Below are 24,870 nucleotides of genomic sequence, written 5' to 3' on the forward strand. Positions count from 1 at the left end.
ATTTCCGATACAAAACCTATCTTAAGAACACTGCCAAATACATAAAGTACATTTGTCTGAAATTTCATAAAAATTGTCCAACTATTGCAAAATCTATAGAGAATGAACTGACACACATACAGTTTATATGATAGTAGGTATATATATATATTCGAAGTCCTTTACAAAGTAGTTCAGGGTAGAGACCTCAATGTAAAATACAGAGCAATATTGATAAGAGTATATGGGAAAGTTTGTGTTTTTTCCACATACTCTTCATGTATATGCATGAGTATGTAAATAAATCTATACTATGATCATTGTCAGATATTCTTTTACAAATAGTACTTTTTTTCCAGTTAATAATTTGCTTTATACCACTCAACATACTTTCCTGAGATATATCTAATCTATAGATATGTATGAACTGTCTCGGCTAATCCAATCTTAATGTGGATATGTATACACACTTACACGTGGCTATCAGAAAAATAACTATGTCTCTTCCTGAAATATGGCGTTTCAAAATTGCCCATAATATATTTGCCTTTAATAACTGGCTCAACAAAATCAAGTATGTATTAAAAAAAAATGGGGAAAGAAAAGCAGTTTATATCTGACCACTATGGATGACTCTAGTTTATGATATGATATATGACACATACTAATCTAAAACATCTGTTTGGTTAAAATTGAAAAATAAACTTTAAAAATGTCATGATCAAAAAAATAAAGTTTCTTAATTTAGTTGCTATTAAGTAGTTTAGATTTAAATTTATTAATTTTATTTCAAAAATTAGAATTTCACTTAATGTAAGCAAAGAATGGTAATAATTATAATAAAAAAAAAAACAATCTTATCCTGAAACTCTGCAATTTAACACTACAATAATAAAGCAAAACTTCAATTGGAGCCTAAAAAATTGCACAAGAACTCCCTTCAATCACCACCCATGGGTCCCAGTGGTTGGTTACATTAAAACCTCTTAGTATAATTTAGTATAGTTAGCCAGGGAGCCTACATTTTAAACATGTTTCACTGTATAAGATAAAATCAGCCAAGAACTCTGTAATCTTTTTTTTTCTTCAATAATTGCTCACGTATCAAAAAAACTTTAAAATTACTGGGAAAAAAAGACCAAAATATTTCTTCTTAGTCTTATACAATGACATATTTTATCCAGTGTTATATTGAATATATGGAAGTCTATCATAGCAAATATTACATCAATATATTCTGTCATTTACAACTCTAAGCATATGTGTATACATAAGTATGAACGAATCATTTATGAAGTTACATACTGAAAGGCTGAAATTTATTGAAGTGAATTGATCTTATTTGTGGTTATTTATGCAACCATTGTTATTGTTCTGCCTGATTTATTTGACATTAAACAGGTGTTGCCATTATTGTGTGTGAGTGTAAAGTTGTTGAAATCCTATCACACAATAGGTTCATAATGATGAGATACACTTGAAAAATGTATTTAATGCATAAGATCAGGACCCAAAATATTTTACAGTTATGCAGAACCTGTCGATATGGCAAAAGGCATGTGAAAATAGAGATTACACAACATCCATTCTAGGCAGGGGTACAATTTAAAAAAAATGTATGCTTTTGTGTTTTACTTATTTAAAGTGTAAGTAAAACACAAAAGTGTTCAATTTTAATGAGTCTTTTTTTTTTTTTTTTTTTTTCTATTTTATTCAGTGAAGGTTTTTTGAGGAATTCTTGTAAAAAAAAAAATCTAATCATAAAATAAGTCAAATCTTAGTATGCTAGTAAAAACTACTAAAATAGACTAACCTCACTGAAGTTATGTATTCAGAAAAACATGAATTTTAAAACAATTGAGCATTGTAATTATAGACAAGGGGCCTTAATTGGTTTATTTCTGAATCTGTTTTAGTAAACTGTTTTAAGTACTACATCTTTTCTTTTATATACTAACAGACCCCTATGTTATTACCCAGGAAAGAATAAGGACCCCTGTATATTCTTGTTCCCAGGCCATATAGTATCATTTTTATTGTTTTAATTTCCATAATTTTCAAATCCTAGAGTAAAACATCTTTTATGTATGTCCAGTGTAAATGTGAATTCCATAATGTTGGTGGAAAAGCTTAAAGATATCACCATAGGATTCTTCATAGTTTTTCTCTAGAAAAGTAGTCTGTGTGCGTGCATACCGATGTATACACACACATACTGTGCCCCACACATAATAGTCCATTGAGGATGAATTCCATTACAAAAACTTATACAGCTACACATGAATGCAAAGGTAAAAGGTCAACAAAAGACTGTTCGAAGACTTAGTAATTCTATTTTAATACTTGATAAAAAATACTGTTCAGTTGTTGAAAGATTTAGTTATGATTACTGATTAAAATTGAATTTGGTAATATTTCTTTTAGTTATTAAAATATTTTTTTATTTTCATTTCTAAAATGTGAACTGCGATCTTAGAACCTACAAAGGCACATCAATATGACTAAAATGTCTATTTATCAAGTAATAATGACCACTTATTAGGATTTTATGGCGAAACAAAAAGTGATATAACTAAATCTGATATATGAACTTGAAAAGATTCTGAATCTCATATATTTAAACAAATTTTTTGACTCTTTTGTAAAATTAATCTAGCTCACCTTGTTTAGTGATTTAACTTTTCCTTTCTTCAGATTTTTAATATAAATTTTTTGATTTTTCATGTGTTTATTTACTCAAACGAAATTTTATAAGTGACACAATTTTAAAATACTTTTGTAAAAATTCAAAGTTTTTCAAAGTTTGTAATCAGTTGAACATGAAAGACCTTGAATTTCAAGAGAAATTTTGAATCCAATAAAATACAAAACCAGCATCTGAATCATCCTCAAGAGAGGTAATGTTTGAGAATACAAAACAATGATTATGGACAAATGATAGTTTAGTTCAATTTCATTTTATAAAAAAATGCTAAACTCATTGTGTTAGATTCAGAGCAAAACATAACACATTTAGTTTTGTTTAATTTCTGATGCAGTTAAAGCTTTATTTTCTCCACATGAGCACACATCCGAACATAGTGATATGGGGCAAGAAGGACGTAATAATCCTAGTTCAATGCAGTATTTCCAGTGATGCTGACTTGAGAGTGAAAATATAATTAAATATCAAGGTTTTATGTACAGCATGAAAAGAAACTGGAATCTTAGATCTCTCATTCCAGTAAACAACCAGCCTTATGAAAATAATTAAAAAAAAAACTTACTTGGCAGATATATCTGGCAAACCAACTGCAAGAGACATCCATACAGTTGCATTTAAAGTAGCGATTAGAATCCTGAAAAAAATATATCTCAATTTGAGTCTCTGAAATAAGATTCCCTATCCCTGGTAGAAATCAAAGTATAAGAAAATTGAAAAACAAAAATAGATACTTGTGATTCAACTTGGATGAGAAAAGCACCTTTTTAAATTAGAAGCAACATAATTGTTAATAGAGACAGGTAACTTATTCACCTGTGACCCATTTTATTTATTCACCTGTGACCTGATTTAATTTATAATTTAACTCACTGATATAATAGCAGATGATTTGATTTTAAAATCTTCATTTTGGATAAACAGAAATGTAGTGTGTGTGTGTGTGTTAGTAGCACACATGTACTATATAATAAACTGATTTAAAAAATACAATTATTTGGATGTTAATACAGGGTGGGCCAAAATAAGGGTCCTATTTTTAAAAATTCATAAATTCATGTAAGTTTTAAGAAGTGTTTTTCGGCCAAAATTTGTTTTGTTTATTTCAAAAAAATCTCTGAAGGGTCAGTCTACACACACATAAAGTTTGGTGAGTTTAACTTTTATTTTGTGGAAGTTATTCAAATTTAAAGATAGGACCCTTATTTTGGCCCACCCTGTAGTTACTAGTTTTGTCAAATAAAATTGAGAGTAATCTTTTTTTGTCTTTTTTCTTCTTCTGTTCTTAGTTTAGTTACCACAAACCAATTTTGATGTGAAAATGGATAAATATAGTGAAATTCCTTTCAATTTCAGTCTATTTTGTGAGTTATTTTAATAAAATTTGGATGCAAACAATTTAACTTTCTTTTTATAAATAAACATATTTTTCTTAATAGTATGTTTTCCATATTATTTTCATTGACTGGCAATTTATTTTTACATTTTCTCGCTCTATCAAATTTGGTATGCATGATGTTTTGTATTTTTGCGCATATAAAGATAGTACCATGTTGAAAAAGAGTCCCTCAGTAATATGGTGGACTTCATATAGGGTTTTAAGTTTTTTTTTTGTTTTGTTTTTTTAATTAAAAAACTGAAGTGAATTAAATTGTTGTCCTATTATAAAATGGTGTATTTTGTCTATTTTTATATGGTCTTAATTTGAGTTTTTTCATGAATTTTTACTTTTAAAACAAAACATGTAACTTGTGATGAACCAAAAAAATCTAAGCAGTTTAAATTAATCATATGAATAGTGAAAGTTGGGCTTGTGTATCATTTTTGTACATCAGTTTTGTAATTTCCGACAAATTTTGAATGGTCTTAATTCTATGTCTAATTGAGCTATCAAAGTAAATTTGATCATTGTTTGTTTTAAAAAGGTGTATGTATCCTCGTTAAAAGGTTTTAAAAATAATGAAAATAAATTACTTATTACTGAATTTATAACTCAGCATGCAATATCCAGTTCACTTTTTTAAAAATTATTTTTCCATTTTTGAAATCTGTTATTAAAAAAAGAAATCAGATTGCAAAACAGCACCAACTAAGCAGAGAAATAATAAAATATCAATGCATATTTTAAAATAGATTAAGTTTCATTGGAAAAAATACAAATAATTGTTAATGTCAAAGTTATTTTATTTATAAATGTGCATTAATGATTTCAAATGTAACATCTGTGAATTAAGTATTGACTTTGATGTCATTCACCCAGGTAGAGCCAGCTCCTCCCCATCTGGGTAAAATAGCACACTCCTGTTTAACTCCAGAGAGGATGTCAAAAAACTTGCATTCCCGGGCCTAGCAGCTAAGTTTTGTGCATGTGGAACAGTAATATTCTTTGATGAGGTTAAGCAGCTTGGGTGGAAATACATTCTCTTTTTTTTCATTTTTCTTAAACTTTTTCTTCTAGGGGATGGGACATCCAACCAGATGTCTGACATTTACCCCTATTTTAGTGAGTCCAACCAAGAGATCTTTTCATGATTCTAGCCGTCCCTTTCAGTGCAATCGTTTGTATCTGTATGCATTCTCCTGTGGTGCACCTCAATCCACAAAGCAAATGACTCTCTGCTGTTGGTAGCACCAGTGTTGTTCAAGGGTTTTCTGTAGTGTAAAAGTTTTATCTGTACAATCTCTTCCAGGCTGGAAGCTGTATTAGTTTGTGAGTCTGTGTATAACTATTTCTCAAATGCAGTCTTATTATTAACATGTTTCAGATTATTTACATAATGTGGTTGTTATGCTTAGTTGAATAATTCTTAAAGGTTACAGACTACTATGGCAAACAGTATCTGAAGGTCAGAATATAATTGCTACAACATTGTGAATATAACTCGATATTGGGATAATTTGAAACCTGTAAATAAGAGAAAATATTAATTTAATGATGTAAAAAAATGAAGTTTATGAGAGTCTTTCAAATATTTAATTCTTTTCACCTACAAAATGTTGGTTGTTTCACATATCCATGCAAATTTCATTATATAGGACACATATCACAATGCTTATTTCAGAATGCTTTTTTCAATTTCTCATGTCATAAGTTGGATAGCATTTATTTGTCAATCTTTTGTACAATAATTACTACAGGATTGAATATAAAACTTATAAATAAAAAGTTTTATATGTTTATATTTACTGTTTATAAGCAAGATCCTCTTAATGCTTTTCTTTTTTTTTTCTCTTTAAATGTTTTGGACATTGTAAAAAGTCTATTGTCTTTAACTGTTCTTTATATTCTGACAATGTTCATTTGATGAAAGGGGGTGATTGATCTAATAGATGCAGTCACTGTCTATCGAATTTGCTATGCTTGAGTTTTAATCAACTGAATCTGTAATTGTTTGCTATTGGAAAAAGCATATATTCACAAGATTTGCCAAAATTATAATTAAGCAACTTTTGTACAATGAAAGTGTTTCCAGTAGATATTGTCTTCTGGTATAACCTGAAAGAGTTTATTTGCCATAAAATAAACCAATCCTTTCATGAATGCCAGTTGAAAGAAGTTCTGGTAAGGAGAATTTTTCTAAAATGAATCTTCTATTTTAATATTTTTTGTATTTTGGAAGTCAGCATATCAAAGGCAAGTCATTCAAATGAATTAAAAAGTGTTTTACACAAATTTTCAAGTTTTGTGTGATTTGGAATGGTTCCCAAACTTTTTTCTTTGGGTCATTTTTTAAATAAATATTTGCTTGCGACACAGCATTTTTTCTTCATTACTTTAATATGATCATTGCACATCTAGAAATAAAACAATGCAACTACAAGCGTCTTAAAAATAGAAAAAGAAATTGTTTCAACATCTTTGATTGGTTTTGAATTTTCTTGCCACTTAATTTGAGAACCAATGTATGAAAATGGTATCTTAATGTTATCAACTTTACATTGTCCATTTTAAAATGCATATTTGAATAAAACTGAGGTTTAACGAAAAATGCAATCTGAAGTTACTGGAAACAAGTTGTATTGCAATGAAATTGTTTTCTCATACCATTCATAACAAATTAATGTCTTACTAAATTCCTCCCAGGCAGCACCCTCTTCAAATGAGGGGAGAGGCTGTCATTTGTTATAAATTAAGAAACATCGAAGCAACTGATCTTTTTTTTATTCATTTGTTCTTGGAAAATATTTCCCCAGTTAATTTTTATTTATTCTATTTTTGAATAATTTATGCATTGTAGAAGAAGATAAACTTAACAGAAATACCAAATGGTTTCTATTCATCCCATAATACTAGGACAACCATTAAGCTTTAACTTCTTTGTTGAAAACTGAAAAAAGGGCTTACAATTGTTAAGCTTATAGCAATATTTCTTTTGAATATTTATGCTATTTCATTATGTTAAAAAGAGAAAGCTTAAAATTTAATCAAAGTTGTTATATATAGAATTTACTAAAAAATTTTGTAGTTTAGATTTAATTAGAATCATAACTGTAGCTGACTGATTATCTAAATAGGGCTTAACAAATTTGATTGATGACCTAATAGTTTTAAAATAATTTCAAGTATGCAAATACATAATTCATGTGATGTTAATAAGGACTTGAAAGTTTGAAGTACAAATGCACAGGTTCTCTTAGATTACATTTTATGTTAAAAATATAAGAATTTACTGAAATTTATTTTAATTAATATCACTGCCAATCAATATCGAGTAACTGTTGACCTCATAACCTAAATCTATAAATATAAAAGCGAAAATGTATGTATGTATGTGTGTCTACAAAAGGCTTCTTTCAGAGAAGCGGTCGCTCGCTTCACAACTTTTAAAAACTTTTTATATCACATATAAATGGTAATATCTCACAGTTAACAACGAAGCTCGCCTGTCTATTTAATTTGCTCGATTTCGGGAAGGTAGTCAACATTTGTCGCTCGCCGCATGTGGGTTAGTGTTTTTCCTATAACATCTTGGGGGGGGGGGAGCATTCAGCAGTAAATGAAATCCCACAGTCAAACTTGACCTCATTAACTCATTAAAACGTGCACCTGCTAAATCCAAGTAATTAAATAAATTCAAACGCGTTTCCGTTAGCATGTCGCGGTGGGGCAATGGTTAACTTCGCACTTTTTTTTTTCCACACTTTAATTTACAACTTTCCCTCAACGGTACAGGTTCGATCCTCATACTTACTTTTTTTTTTTTTTTTTTTAACCCCCCCCCCCCACACACACACACCTCCAAACACCCGGGCAACGCCAGGTACCCCTCGCTAGTTGAATATAAATGTAAGAAATTACAATACAGAAGTTCATATCATGTTATATGCTGTGTGCCAAAAAAACAAAAAAATTGGGGTTTCACTGTCTCATTCAATCCTGGACAATGTTGGGTCTTCCTGCTGCTAGTGTGTATATATATATATATATATATATATATATATATATATAATCTTTGTGTCTTATAAATAAGACAAATCCCGTTTTGTGTTTGTCATATTGGTTGGTCTACAGGCTGTGTCAATGACTGATTGCGGAGTACCTTGTCATATGACCTCTTTTCCTCTGTTATAAGCTTCTTGTTCTCTGGTTTTGTAGGCAGCTGTGAGAAGTTATGTTAATGTGACCGACTTATAGCATTTGTGTTGTTTTAGTGTCTATTGTTACAATTGGAACACCTTGTAGCAGTCACAAGCATAATTTGTTAATATTTATAAGGCACTTGTCTACATGTTGGTCTACAAATAGGCTATAGTCTGTAGTCAAATAGTTTTCTACATAGATGTGAATAAAGCATAATTGTTCCTTTCATTGTCTGCGAACACTGATAAATTGGTGACTTGGGTGCTGTAAAAATAACATTTTTTTTTTTTGTTTGTTTCTTAACTAAAAACAAAAGAAAATAAAAAAAATATATATATATATATCTGAATATTTATGTTTTTACTTTTAAACCTCTATTATGGCATGATCTAAAGTGCATCCATTAGTGAGGTCCCAAATTGGAAGATTTGACATTCTGACCTGCATGGTTAGTATCTCAGGGTTCAATCTAGGTGTTAAATTAATATAAATATATACATACAAAACAAATTCATCCACCTGTCATTCACATAAAAAACAATATAATTTTTACAGAAAATGTTTTAACTACAGTTTACTTGACATAAAAACCAGCTTGTTTTGCTGTCTAACACAGACACTAAACTCTTTAGTCTTTTTTACAGTTTGTTTTCTTGCTCTCTTACAAATACTAGTGTTTTCAGATATTCCACTAACCATTTTAAAGGAATTATATTGATATCTACAATAAAAAATATATACATTGTTGTTTTGAAGCTATGGTTATTTATTATGCCTTTTCTAGGAGCATCTCTTATTTAAGGCAATACTGCTATTGCAACTTTTAATGCAGGAGGGACACGCACACACACATGCTTACAATCTCACAGACTATATATTAATATATTGATAAAATTTTCTTAAATATTTCATCAGATAGACCCAAAAATGTCCTTGTAAATTCATTCTGAGTTCATCTAATTCATTTGTAAAGTTTTCTACATCTTTGCTATTTTTAATTTGATTGGATAATTTGTTCCCAAATTATACAAATCTATTCAATGAAAAACAATCTATGAAAATCATACTGTCACAATATAGGCAGGTTTTGAAAGTTCCTGATACAAGTAACTTTTGTATATCAGCAACACAAGTGGTGTGCATTATTTATCAAGATAAAGTTAGTTTTGTCGTGACCTGTCATTTTTGTTATTTCTAAAATCATTGTCCAGTGTTCAGATTCAAAATTAATCCATGCGACAGTAAGGAGCGTGTTAGTTATTTTGGTTAGAAACAATCCTCACAATAATCTGATTTCTAATTGGTATGGTTTATGTTTACATTTGATGGGGTAAGTTTGAAAAACTCTACAGTCACAAATGTATATAGAGATTATTACCTTTGCTTTGTTATCCTAATTAACATTTTAAATGCATTGTGCTTGAAATTTTTTCGGTTTTTATTTATTTTTATTTTTTTAAATACATGTAGCTGATCAACATGTTCAATGGCAGAATGCACTCTGCTTAAAAAGTTCAGTTAGAAAGTTGAATGAAAATATAAAATTTAATACTCAAGTCATGAATAAAATTAATTTTATTGATTAAACCGACAAAAGACAAAGCTAATGCCTGTTTGTCTCAATTTTTGATAAAAACACTGTAAAATCAGGCAGTGTAACAATATTTGAATCATAAAAAAGTGAGTTGGCAAAATCAGTTAAATATAAAAAAAATTAAGACAGAATCTAAAATTTTTCTGCTTGGTATATCTTATTGTCTGAAGTACTTTGCAAAACAGACAATGCATCATCAAATCTTCTAAGTGACAGATGTTTGAGAGTTGATGTGGCCAGAATAAAGGAAATGTTGGTAAAAGAAGAAATCCAAATTGAGGCGGCAGAAACAGGTCACAAACTGTTTGATAAATATGTGAGCCTCTACTGAAATTCTAAGAGATTTGTTGTGTTAATAACCCGTTTTCTTTGTTTTTTGTTTTTTTTGATGACCAGCATATAGGAGCCAGTCTAGTCATCTTACCATAACCAAAGATGATAAATCCATTCTGTGAGGAACCATCCTGCAAGCTGGCATAGGTAGCATCAGAATAACAAACCACACTCAATTCTGAAGGATTTCCTAACTGTGGAAAGGATATGGACGTTGTCTTTTATTTAAGCTTTTAATAGTGACTAGTTGGCTTCAAAAAGTAACTTCACTTTAGGAGACTTTCCAGTATTACTCATCCTACACACATCAAATGATACATCAGGTCGAGTTTGGGTCAATACTCACATCATTTGATCTGTTAGTCTTCATTCATCTCATCATTTTTCCTTAAAGATCTTCCTTTCTTTATATCTATTGGAGAAATAGATGACACATAATTGTTTTGGTTTATAATGATCCCATCTTCCATTTGTCTAATGCACAATCCCAGAAATTTGAAGGTTCCATTTTCATGCATTCAAATCTTGAATATTTTCTTTTTAATTCTGAAATCACATTTTTTTTTTTTTTTTTTTGAATAATCATTTCCACAAAATATAAAGTCATCTATACGCATTGCCAGAAGTTCTCGGATGAATTATGCTAAAGAAACAGTGCATTGTCATATGCATTTATCATTCCTTTTAGTTTAGTTAATTTCTGAGCAACTCTTTTGTACCATGAACAGGTTGCATCATTCAATCAATAGATACATCTTTTCAGCTTCCACACTTGTGACCCTGGACATGCTTCAGATTGTAGTCTGAGAAAATGCTTTAAAAAATGCTGAGATGAAATCTCTCCTGCCAGGGTCTCCACCTGCCAATTCTTAACAGAGGCTATTAATATTGCAAGATGCATAGCTTCACGGTTACATGTTGGAGAGTCTGTTTTTAGGTTATGTGAATTTTCTTCATAACTACATGCTACAAGACAAATCTTCGTTATCTTTTTGTTATCTTTAACTTTCTCTGTTATCACCCATCTTGTTGATATGCATTTTTGACCTATGTTAGGGACACATTCATACACTTCATGAGTTTTCGTGTTTTTATTTCTTTCTCCTTTGCATCAATGACATCTTTTGCTTATTCTTGTTCAGTTGTGAGGAAAACATGTTCTTCATGATCTCCTTCTGTTACTTTGGGAAGTTCTTGCCACTGATCAACTTTATCTACTTGGTGTACATTTCTTCACAATGCAAAATAGGTGGACGTCATCTTTCAATTGTGTTTCAATGTAAGTTAAACAGATATGATATGTCACACGAAAGAATTAAGCTCTGCTACCAAAGTTAGTTCACTTAGTACTTCTCACAACGTAGGATAAACACATGTTGATGTTAGCCAGACGCTATATTGAATATCCACTCGGGACAAGGGACATAACTAAATATATAGAAAAAGGCCACCAAGTTCAATAACTCCAACTTTAACATATCTCTTTCTTCCTTTCTGTTAAATAATCGTACTATTTGTAGTGTTATACTATTTTTGTCATTATGAACTGTTTCAATCTTTTATTCCTCTCTTTTCATATTACCTTTGATTCTTGATAAACAGGGATGGAAGCAAGAGTAATAAAAAAAATGTGTTGAATAAAAGTGGAGAAGAAAAAACGTTGAGTTAGAGAGAGTGAATGTGATAGAAATGTTACTAAGAGATTTGTCACCTGCAAAGATATTTGTCAGTTATAGTTAATTAGAGCAGTTCAAATGGAAGTTATTTTCTTTAAACATAACTCAATCCAAAAACTGAACAATATTTTAGCATGTATTTTATTTTGATGTGTGTGATTAAAAACATAGGGAGAAAGGTTTAAGATAAATGTTTTTCAATATTCAATTATCTTTGCGTAAAATACTACACCACCTTCCATCTTGTTTTAGATGGAAGGTGGTGTATTATTTTACACAAAGACTCCCTCTCTGCTAAATTTCTTAGAAAAACATCCAATTCACATGTGATAAGTTATCAGTTAACATTACTGAAATTCTTTATCTTTCGGTCAATATTTTGATTATTAAAGTTAAACTTTTTTTCTTGTCATTCAAATTTGCAGTTTGTATATTATTCTACACAGCTGATTAATACTTATCTCATACCAGTTATATACATTATGGCTCAGAAACCCTTCAGATTGCTTTAAGTTTGTGTGTATCAGTGATAAGTAGCCTTTGTAAAAGATAATACATTAAAATAACTTTGATGTAAGATATTTTGTCAAATCCTGTTGATTTTGGATTTGTTTACAGATTTTTTTTTCCTTTTCCCAATATAGAGTTTTTTCTTTTGTTTTATAATTTTTGTTTCTTCTCTAAATAGTTCTTTCATTTCATTTGAAATTAAATTGTTCAGTCTAATACACTTTAAAACAAACAATAAGAGAAGAATTTTTTTTTTTTTTTTACATTTAAATGAAAGTGTTGAACATGCTCTATTTTTGTTTTGTTTGGAATTAACAAGGTCAAGAAAATTTAGCATCATTCAGTACTTCAACCATTTTAAAGTGCCTATTTTGTACTTTTAGAGTAAATATGTCAGTGATGAGTTATTCTAATCCAGACTTTGAAATTTTGTTTTCCATTTTGAGATATTAATGCATTATTTGATAAATATAAATGTTTTCAACAAATGAGGAAAGCTGAAGAAAAAACTATATTTTAAAAGAGAAAGGGACATATGATACAATGGATACCAATGTGGACTATTGAACCGGCCAAGTTGGCATCTATTGTATTCACTTACACTATGATAATATCAGTTATGTGTGACCCGGGGAGAAGTGGGGGGCAGTTTATTTCAGCATTAAATAACCAAAAAGGATTGATATGTCAGCCCAAACTAAATTTGAAACCTAGAGCATTCTGCATTTCATTAGTAAATAATTTCGATAGCAATATATACTATTTAAATAAAATGATAGATTTTTGTAGTGATATATCTAATTCAAAATGTGTTCATGGGAAATTATTTTTAAGGATATGCCTATGTTCACATATTTTTCCAAATTAAACTTTGAATTTACAAGCTTCCCAAATACACATTTTCCTTTTTTTCTAAAAAATAATAATGCCAATTAATAGATATATAAATTAAATAACATTGTCTTGAAACAAATTCAACAAAATGTTATAAATTAATGTTAGCAAATGAATTTGGATAATTTTCTATTTCATTCTTAAGCGTGAAAATAAAAATATTTTGAACTTGTACAATTACTTTCAAAACAAACCTGACTTATTATTTTCATGGATATAATAAAGATTTTTCTTTTTTGAGTGAGATAAAATCTAACCCTATTCCAATATAATTCCTAATAATTTGGTTTAAATCTGACAGGAATGGCAGAATTTTAGCAATATTAATAGATGAAAAGTAATTGAATTCTAAGAAATTATCAAAATATATTTTTGATAAGAATTGTACATTTTAAAAAAAGTGACAATATGCTTGATTTGTTTACAAATGTTTTAATATTTATTCCTAGAATTTTTGATGTCACATAATTTTCTTTTTATACATTCAAGGGAGCTGTGTTTTGTTGTTGCTCCTGTTTTTTTTTTTTTTTTTTGTTTTTTCAATTGTATTAAAGTACTTTCTTTTTTATATTTTTTAGGGTGAACTTGTGGAGTACTACTATTTTTGGAAGAAAACTCCAGCAGGTATTACAGCACGGCCACATCGTCGCAATCGTAGACAAAGTAGTTTAAAGAGACAGACAACTCGATCACAGCGTCCACCATCTAGCGAGTTTTGTACGTAGCTTTTTCTGTACGTTTTAATTCATATATTTGGAAATTCTGAGTAACCAGATATAGAAAAAAACAATTATTATAGATTTTAAAATATTATCCAATCAAATTTGAAATTTTTTTTGTATAAAACATATTTTACTTTATCTCTTTTCAGACCTTAGTTCTGCTAGTGAAATTTCTGACAATGACTCTGAAGACAGTGAAGGACGCGACTTGAGTGGTTACTCCTGTAGACATTGCTTCACTACAAGTAAGTGGAAAATTCTCATTGTCTTTAGTTGTAGATCCAAGTATCTTGTCTACAGGCATTTAATGCATCACCTAATAAGTTCTGGGCCTGATATAAAGCTAGTGCCATTAATATTAAAAATAAAAATCATATTATAAGTACTAATTAAATAGCATGTTTTAAAATTTCAGCCCAATCAGATTCTTAGTTAAAAAGTTAAAGTTATTTAAGTGAAACTACTGTTGTAAGTTTGTAAAATAATGGATAAGTTTAAATTTTATGTGTTGATAAAATATTGCCTAATGATCAGAAAAAATTGTTCAAGCAAAGCTTGATAAGTATAATTTATATTCTGCTCGATTGGAAATAATGGTTAATAATCATTACGCTACTTGAAATGTGGTTTGTACAACACAAATGATGCTTAGCACAGAAGTAGCCCAAATTCTGCAGTTATCTTAGACATCAAAAAAAAAAAAAAATTGAAGTTACAAGAGGTAGGAGAGAAGATAAAGATATCAGAAGGCAGTGTGAGAAAGATGTTTGAAGTGGGTACCATGTTTGCTCATAGTCTATCAAAAATAATGCATTCAGAATTTAGAGTTTGCAATTGTTTAAAAGTAACAAAGTTTTTGCATCAATATGTGACAATGGATGAAATGTACATCCACCATTTTATCCTGGTGTCAACTTGGCAGTCAGTTGAGTAGACAGCAACAGATGAAAGCTGTCCTAAATGACTAAAGATGAAAACATCAGTAGCAAGGTTTTGGCCTCTATATTTTGGAGTGCGCAAGTTATTTTGTTTATCGATTACCTTGAGAAAAAAAGAACTCTCAACAGCAAATGTTTCATAGCATTATTAGTGTGTTTGAAGAAAGATCTGCACAAGAACAATTGCAAACGGAGAAGAAAAAATGTTCTTACACCAAGATAATGCATTGTCACGTATCGATCCCAACGATTGCAAAACTACATAAATTGCACTTAAAATTGCTTTAGTATCCACTCTATTCTCCAGATTTAGCCTCCAGTGACTGCTGGCTGTTTTTAGACCTCAAAAGAATATTCCAGGGAAAGATTTTGCTCCAATGAAAAAATGATATTGGAAACGAAGTTGTATTTTAAGGTTGAAGACAAATGGTTTTCGAAAAAAAGTGATCAAATTGTTAAAAAAAAAAAAAAAAAACGCATTAGAATCAATCTCCTATGTTGATTTGACTCACCTTGAGTAATACTAGAGGTTTATTGTCTCCTGATGGTGTCTTTTAAGACTCAAACAGTAAATTTATTGCAGCAACTTATGGTAATTTTATTTACCTAAATTGAATAAAATGCAATGTTGATAGTAAAATCGAATTTTACCCAAAAGTTGAATTAGTGGGTGATATGTTTATGAATGACCAAAATAAACTATGATTTTCTTCTCCATCTTTCCATTAGTGTAATAATACCCAACCAACAGTGATATAGGGCTGTAGATGTAGGATTTAAAATATAAGGATGCACAGTTAAAAATTCATGTTCACCTTCAATTTAGGACTACAAATATAATACAAAGCATAATTGATTTTAAGCTATAATCAAAGCCAAAAATTATTTCTATTTGCTAGTTTTAATGCTTCAAAATAACTTTCACATTTTCAAGGGTAAAAAAATTACTGCCATCTTTTCGTTCAAAATTTGCAAGTCATTTTAGAACCATTAAATATTGAACATTAGGTAATTTTTAGTTTTAATTAAATTTTAAGTGCAAAAATCATAATTTGTACTCCTGAACAAAAGGAAAAAAAACAATTATTTTCAACCAAGCTCCTGTTGTATCACACAACCAACATTGATTTTGCTATCATAACCATAAATTTACTATTATTTTCTATTTAGTACAAAGTTCATTTTCCTGTGTAAAAAAAAAAATTAAAAAAAAAACTTTTCAAATTGCCTTATATGACTTGACGTTTATTTTCCATTTTATTTTTGCCCTTTGACGCTTCGTTTTAATTTATTAAATCGTATTATAAAAGAGATTTGGTGTATGTTTTTAACCAAAACTTGGAATATTATTAAAAATAGAAACGTGCATTAAAGGCTAGTAATTATACTTGTTTTGTCTTTAAAATTTTTGTTACTAATCAGCTAAATGTTTTTGTTCAGTTTTTGTAGAAGAAAAATGAAAGTCGCTTAATCTATTTTTTTAATTACATTTATTAGATTGTATTTTTTTTCTTTTGTAAATTTCTGTCATAACAGTATTTGTCTTTAGCAATTATTATAATAAAAATAGTTTTAATATTATTCAAAGTCATAAAAACAGTAAGAGAAAATTTAAAAAATATACTAGAAATTATTCTATAGACAACAGTAGTTCCAGTATTGGCTGCCTCAATGATATTTATATTCAGTATATTTTTCTAAATTTAAATAAGTTCATATTTTTATTATCTGTAATGTTTTGCTAGATATTTTTACTATTTAACAAATTCTTTTTAACAAATACATAAATTGATATTTTATCACAAATTACCAGTTAATCTCATATTTGTTTTCTATTTGAAACAAATTATTCTTCAGCAAAAATGATCCCACAGTAAATAATGTCTTAGTAATTAATAACCTGCAATATGGGTGTGTGTGTGGGGGGGGGGGTATTTATTTCAACTGTATTATATCAATGTAAATATGGATTTCGTTGTGTAATATTTAAAAAGATTTTCCTATGTGAAGGATCATAGAAAAACCAAACTTGTTTCTGTGTTAAAAATTGTGATTTTATTTTGCAGCATCAAAGGACTGGCACCATGCAGGCAAGGATAAAGCCCTCCTATGCACGGAATGCCGCTTGTTCTTCAAGAAGTATGGGGAAGACAGGCCGGTAGTGGACAGTCCACGGGATCCCCCACCGTTTCTCTTTAAGCCAGTCCAAGAGGACGAAGCAGTCAACGGCAAACACAACATGCGAACACGGCGGAGCAGAGAATCTGTAAGGATTCATCCCCTCACTTATTTCCTTTTTAATGCCACATTTCATTCGTTGATATATTTTTATGCATTTCTAGCTGTACCTACACAGCCTGAAAATCTTTTCATTTTGCATCTTCACTCCATGCACATGTCTTTTCTCTGAAGTTTTTGTTAAAAATATGTATATTTTTGGAAAAATAATTCAATTTGTACAGAGTAAGTAAGTAAAGATTTACACAATTAATGCAAGGAGGGGGGAAATGGATTACATACTGGTATGCAAGTTGGGTGGTTGGGGGGATGGTGATTAAATTGATAAGAAATTAAAATGCTTCTGAGTGGATTTAATTTCATAATTTGTTTTTAAAATATGATTTATTTTTCATTATTTTACACTATTGCATTTTCGATTTCCATCTGATCAATAGTAAATTAAAAATAATTCAACGTGTAATAATCAGAGTTACTTTAATGCAAGAAATACAAGTGCATGAAATCCTCATGAATTTGGATAAAGATTTGTTCGCCTATACGTTTCAGTTTTTTAAAAAGTAATTTTTTAAATGCATTGTACATTTTGGTATGAATTCATGTATTTCAACATACTAAAGTTATTCTATTAGGCTGAGCTAAATGTGACATTTTAAAATGTATATGATTTTTAACAAGGTATATTTATAGGTTTGTTACACCCAAAAGTCAAGATTTTGACTCTTATTCAAATAAATGCATACTAAACTGGGAACCTATTTTATTCAAAGTGTGTGGAGGAGTGAAAGTTGAAAACGTCAGATGGTTAAAGAGGGTAATTCTTAAAGATTGCATTCTAATTAAGACACAAGTAGATACTGCTTTTAACTGATGTTTATCTGTCTATATACTACTTCAACTCTGTAAATTTTGCTTTCTTGTTACCTTGTCACTGTGTACAAAGTAGTGCAAGAAGTTGAATTACCTAAACAATTAAGAACAGTGGGTGAAAAAGACAAACTGACAGAAAGATTAAGATAGAACGTTTTCATAAATATTTAAAATATTTTTTTATTTACTTTGTTATTAAAGCTATTACAGTGAGAAATAAGGGAAAATTTGACTTTGCTTTATATGAGATATCACAAACACTGACCGAACAGGTCACACACTGTCTAGCAAAATAATAAAATAGAATTTTTTTTTTTTTTTTTTTTTTTTTTTGCTTATGTCCAAATAAATTTCCTCTATTAGTTTTTCTCTGGCAACATAATATTAGTTAGTTGAATATAACAATTGGGTCCCCCCACCCAATTGTTATTATTTAGCATAAATGAATAAGAGTCAAAATTGTGAATGTTTTTTTTTTTTTTCTTCTTCTTCAAGGCTGCTAAAACTATTAAACGGTTCACTATTCTACCCCCTCCCCTCTGCCACTCATTTCCTCCTGACTTGTGGAATTGCCTTGTTTTCTTTGTTTTCACGTGACTCATTCAGTTTGATTAGCCTGTTAGATGTCACTTTAAAACTGTAGACCGTAATAATATGATTATGGTGTGGTGTAACATTAGTAATTAAATGGCACTCACAGTGAAAGGGGTGACCAGCACTACCTCCTCCACTCTATATTTTCCTGATAGACGAACCTTTGTGATTGATGTGCTTTCTACTAAATTGAAACACATCCTGCATTCACCTTTTTCTTTTCCTTTTATTTAAAAAAAAAGTGTTATTCCTACAAGTGCATGTTTATGCTAAAAACAATCTTTCAATTTAGCACTTGATTTGTGTTTTTGTCTGCTTTTTTGTGGTGTAGTGTAAATAGTGATTCTCATTGATTTAACGTTATTATTGGTTGTTTTTCAATGTAAAAGTATGCATTATTATCCATTCTATTTTTTCAAAATCAGTTTTGTCCTCACAATGATTTTTAGATATGTCTATAGATCCCTAGGCATATCTGTCAGTCCCATTTTAGTTTGAAATAGCATCTCCATTGTTAAATGTTAATCTGTAATAGCTTATCTGTCCATTGGTTGGTTTATCAGGCTTAAGTTTTGAAATAGAACTGTCATCAGTCTGTCATGGTTATGGTCAAAATAGCATTTTAAGTGCTTTCACCCATATCTATAAGAATCTCTGTCCATTGTTGCTTGATTTGTCATATTTAAGTTTGAAATATCATTTTACTTGCTCAAACAAGCAAATCGAATGGATGCTTAAGATTTTTTTTTAATTTATGGATTATTGTGAATGAAATTCTAAAAATGGAGTCATCATGGAAATTAGAATGAAAAAAAACTTCATTTTCCTGGTAGTTGTTTAGCAAACAGAGAGCTCGAAGAGTGGGATTTCAGAATTATTTGAAGTGGTAAATTGTAACAGATGGCTGTTTCTGTGTATGCTGAGTTTGAGAGCTGGAGACCATGAATGACAGGAAAACATTGGAATAGTGATTTACACCACATTGATTCATGCCAGATTATATAATTCAGAAATCTTAGCTACAATTCAGTTCCCCTTGAAGGCTATCAGTTGGAGAATTGCAATGAAGATGTAGAACCAATGGCCAGTAGGGAACATCCAAGCAGGCAAAATTAAATTAATTGAGAAACTGAAAAAGGTATGGAAACGGCAATACAAACCTAAGCAAGAGAGATAGACATTGAATGAGGATTTCAACTCCTTATATAAGTGTCACAAGTGCTAACTACTCACGGTTTACAAGAAACTCTTCAACAAGGTCAAACACCCTGTCCTGTCAGCAATACTATGGTTATTTTCAGATGAGAATAACTTCTGCCAGGACTAGTTGTACAATGTACTGAACAACAGTTGGCTTGCCTACAGTCTGCATGTAGTATTGTTTGCGTGAATGTGGTCCTCATATCAAACCGTAGTGATCTTTTTGTGCGTTTTGAATGAAGGTCACATCATATGGCCATTACATCTTTGAAAATAGGTTTAGACTCAATTCAGATGATTATTATTAAGTTACTGTTCACTATCGTCAAGTGCTGGATGGCGTGTATGGTTTCGGGGAGATCATGTATGGTAGGAGAACTCTAACCATAAGTGGTTTGAGAACTTGGATAACTTCATCATTTCCAATATCTGGCCTTCAACTCATCTGATTGCAATCCCATGGATTATTATTTGTGGGATGCAGCTTAGAAAGGCACTAACAACACTGCCTTCAATACCAAAGATGAACTGATTGCTAAAATCAAACTGTCCAGGTACACCATGAAAGTGGATTTCTTTTGTTTGAGATATCATCTGTAGCCCGTGGTGCTAGCTCTTCAAGTGAGCTGTTAGGAAAATATTACTTTATTTCATTCTTCCAGCTGGTACTTTGAAAAACAACACTGAGCTAAATCAAATAGTCGACTGTTGATGAATTTCACTTTTTCTTTCTTGCTTTTTCTTATTTTCTATTATATCAAAGCAGTCACTAAAGATTATACATGAATTAAAGAGAAAGGGAAGATAATTGAAGGAAACGGTGCATTTAAAAAGTAACATAGTTGAAAAAATTTTTTTAAAGTTTGCTCCCCTTTTTTATATATTATTCCTCAGGACACCCCGTGTAATACAGGGTAGCCAAACTAATATATAAAGCCAAAATATATCTTAACATATTGTTGTTTTTGCTTTATTTAGGCTGGTAAAAGCAAAAAGAAGGATCGGCAAAGTACGAGTAGTCCTGATAATATAGACAGTCCTCTCAACAGTTCCTCCAGTTCCCAAAAGATCACTGGTCGAAAATCACCTAGCACAGTGAGTACCTGTAGTAACAGCAGTACGGACCGGGACAAGAAAGCAACCACGACTACTGCAACTAGACTTAGGGTAAGTTTCCAGAAATTATATCTCATATATCTCATTCCCTATCACAGATGGTTACATTTCCAACGCGTTTCCCAGACCAGCAAGAACAACATGCATCACTTCTAGATCTGTCTCTGACCACAGTTCCCGATGACTGTAACGAATGCCCACAGCCCTCTTGGGAACACCAATCATGCAGTGGTAATGGTTGAAATCGCCCTAAACTCTAGAGCCAAAACTGAAGAGCCACTGCTCAAAACGAGATATTATAAAAGGGCTGACTGGGAAGCCATCAGGGACCTCATCAGGGACATTCCATGGCAAAATATCTTTCACTTCCTGCTGAACATTGCGCAAATGAGACCATTAAATGATTCAAAGCGGCAATTGAAGCACGTTCCCACACACAAATTCTATAGCAAACCACACTCTCCCCAATGGTTCACTTGAACTTGTGCAGCTGCCATAGCACAAAGGCAGCATGCGTACCGCAAATTTAACCGTCATAAGTCCAGTTCAAACAGAAGAAAGAAAGAAATAGCGACAGCTAAGAGAGAATTTACTGAAACCACCCAAAAACGCATCGAAGCACAGAAATTAGGAACCCGAGACTTCTGGAAAATCTACAACAGTGTAGTAAATAATAAGCAATCAACAATTCCCCCACTATCCAACAATCATGAGGTTGTTTGCTCAGCAACTGAGAAGGCTAACATGCTTGCCAGACGGTTTGCCTCCAACTCCACACTGGACTCTGCTAACCACCCCCTCCCTGACTTTCCTTTGCAGACACAGTAGACGATCTGAAAATCACCCCTGCTCAGGTGCATGCTATCATAAGAAAGCTTGACACTGCAAAAGCATGTGGACCTGATCTCATCCCAACAAATGCCTTAATGAATCTTGCTTTGTTGCCTGCTGGAAAACTGCTTCTGTAGTGCCAGTTTTCAAGAATTCTGCCGAAAGAAGTGACCCAGTAAATTATCGCCCCATTAGCCTCCTCCCCCTTTTCGCCAAAATATTTGAAACCATAATTAACCAAGCTCTAGTCCATCTTACAGATGCTAAACTTCTGACTGACCAACAAATGGATTTAGGAAAGCCCGTTTCACAGCAGACATCCTAACTGTAATCTCAGAACGTATATACCAGTCACTGGACGAAGCAGGTGAGGGTAGAGCGGTAGCTCTAGATATATCTAAGGCTTTTGACAGGGTATGGTAGGAGGGTCTTCTCAAGAAAATCAGATCATACGATATCACTGGAAGAATACATAACATAATTAGATCCTTCTTAGATAGGAGAAAAATCCAGGTTGTCCTTGAGTCTTTGCGGGAGTGCCTCAGAAGTTTATCCTTGGACCTCTGTTATTCCTAATATTCATAAATGACATCCCTGACAAAATTGTCTGTGAGATGAATATGTATGCTGAAAACACCACTCTCTATAACAGACATGACAAATGAACACATATCTAAAGAAATGGCAGAAACACTAGAGGAAGATCTCCGATCCGTAGTGGAATGGGGACAAAAATGGATCGTCACATTCAATGCTGCCAAGACTAAACTTGTTTCCTTCAATAATTACAAGAAACCTTCTCTACCACCAATAGCAATTGCCAAAAACTTTATCTGAAAGTACATCTTTTAAACTCCTTGGCCTAATGTTCACAGGAAACATGAGTTGGAACAGTTACATTGAGAACATTGCCAGGACCGCTGCGAAGAAGGTGGGTTCTCTCTACTGTGCTAGAAAGCTATTAACGCCTGAAAGTATCCTATATCTCTATAAGGCCACCATTCACCCATGTATGGAGTATTGTTGTCATATTGGGGTTGATGCATCTGCCACTAGTCTCTCGCTCCTAGGTTCAAAAGAGAGTCGCCAATCTGATAGGTCCTGAACTGTCAGCTAAACTTCAGTCTCTGTCCCATCGATGAAATGTTGCATCCCTCTCCCTGTTCTACAAGTACTTTAACGGTGAATGCTCTGATGAACTGCAAGCACTTGTGCCCCCTCGATGTAAATACCCCCGACAAACCCGACAAGCAGCTAAATCCCACCCCTTCACCGTAGAGATCCCTAGATGTAAGATAGCCTTCTACTGCAGTAGTTTCTTCCCCAGAACAGCTAGACTTTGGAATTCCCTTCCAGGTCCCTGCTTCCCCGACTGTACTGACATGCAGAAGTTCAAGGGCAACGTGAACCGACATCTTGCTACCCTACACAGTATCCCTGATACTTATGTCCCTGATAGTAGCCCCCTACACCAAAGTGGCAATGTGCCTTGTTTGGGGTGAAAATGTAATAAAAAAAAATATTACATTAAACTTGTATAGCAAACTTAACTTCTCTAAAAATTGTACAGCTCATTAAAAAAAAATGTAATTTCAACAATCCAATTGATTAGTGTTCAGTCAATGTAGTAATTAAACGATTTAAAAATAAAACAAACAAAAAAATAATACACAACTCTTCAAGGTTGGTGAATAAGTCCTTGAAAATATTTACTCCTGGGGAATCATTTTGTTAAATATGCTTTGCAAATTAAACTCTCACCTGAATCTCCATTTTTTTTTCTTCTTTTTCTTTTAAGTCCTTATTTAAAAAATTGATACTTAATATATCGTTATTCGAAGATAAAAAAAAACATTTCTATGTACTGCATGAATGCATTTTATATGTTGGTCATATTTGTTTAAAGAAATATTTTCCCCATATGCCATATCAAAATAGCAATGCTCCCAATGAAATATAAACATTTCTTTCACATCTAAAATATATATATATATATATATATATATATATATATATATATATATTTATATACTAGACCGTTGGGTCAGTATGTTATATTAGTTATGGAATTAATGTATGAGCATGACACTATTGACGTAAAGAAAATAGTTTTTTGTGACATAACAGAAACATTTCTATGAAAGTATATTAAAATGAAAAAAGAATATAGATAGATTTCTATGTGTCGTTCTGTTTATAATTGTTTATATTTGGAAAAAAAAAACTTACAGCCATTGAAGTATAAGTGGTTTGCCATACTTATAGGTAAATGTGCGCTGAACAGATACCATGATACTTAAAGTAAAATTTAAATTTTGATATATCTTTTAATTTAAACGCAAAAAAAAAATTGGGACGCTGAAAACGTACACAGTAAAACTACGTTTTATTGTCGCGTTGATTATTTATTTGTAATGCAATTTTTAAAAAAAACCTTTTCTGGGTTATTTATTTATGTTGGTAGTGTAGAAGAAAATGTATTTTAAGAAAGGTGTATTACAAAATGGAGAATAAATTTTAAAAAAAAAAGGAAGGCGGTGGGTAAATACGTTTTATTGTGTCGATTATTTAGTATAATATATATCGTATATATGAAACCGGTCGATTATTATACATATTTGTAATCACGTTTTGCGTTTGCTTCCCATATCTTGAAGTTTTTTTATTCAATAAATTTAAGATATTCACTTTTCTGAAGACATCCGTTTGTTCAAACAAAACTGGTTCAGCAATTTGTGTTTATTTATTTACGCTGTTATGGGTTTATGTTTATGTATGCATGCGCAACCGGAAGTTGTAAACCGGATGTTGGGTTACAACACCTGTTACAAGGTCATTTGAGTTTCATAATTATATAGATATCTATAATATAAAGCTGAATGTCTCTGTGTGTGTGTCTGGTCACGAATAGGCTCCTATATGGTTGACTATTATAGAAAACTGATCACATATAATGATAGAAGATGTATCGAGACACAGGAATGGGTATGTTTGATCTGGCATAATGATGATTCATTAAAATTGTGGGGTCTGCGTACGTGCCTGGTCCACGAATAAAAAATTAAAAAAAAACGTTTACAAGTGATTTCGATA

At 31.2% G+C, this 24,870-nt stretch overlaps 1 protein-coding gene across 8 annotated transcripts in view; it reads left to right on the top strand.

The window, feature by feature from the left end:
- The window catches only part of LOC145291482 (uncharacterized), an 848,143-nt gene that overhangs the window by 772,140 nt on the left and 51,133 nt on the right, over positions 1 to 24,870 (top strand). For all 8 annotated transcript variants that reach the window (XM_080137367.1, XM_080137394.1, XM_080137385.1 and 5 more), the window contains 4 exons: positions 13,847 to 13,985; positions 14,140 to 14,235; positions 16,995 to 17,194; positions 20,809 to 20,997. In XM_080137367.1, coding sequence (XP_079993493.1) covers positions 13,847 to 13,985; positions 14,140 to 14,235; positions 16,995 to 17,194; positions 20,809 to 20,997 — 624 coding nt within the window. The remainder of the gene's footprint in view (positions 1 to 13,846; positions 13,986 to 14,139; positions 14,236 to 16,994; positions 17,195 to 20,808; positions 20,998 to 24,870) is intronic.

Source organism: Euprymna scolopes, chromosome 2, assembly GCF_053919585.1.
Source record: "Euprymna scolopes isolate OS-2025 chromosome 2, ASM5391958v1, whole genome shotgun sequence".
Classification (NCBI taxonomy): Eukaryota; Metazoa; Mollusca; class Cephalopoda; order Sepiida; family Sepiolidae; genus Euprymna; species Euprymna scolopes.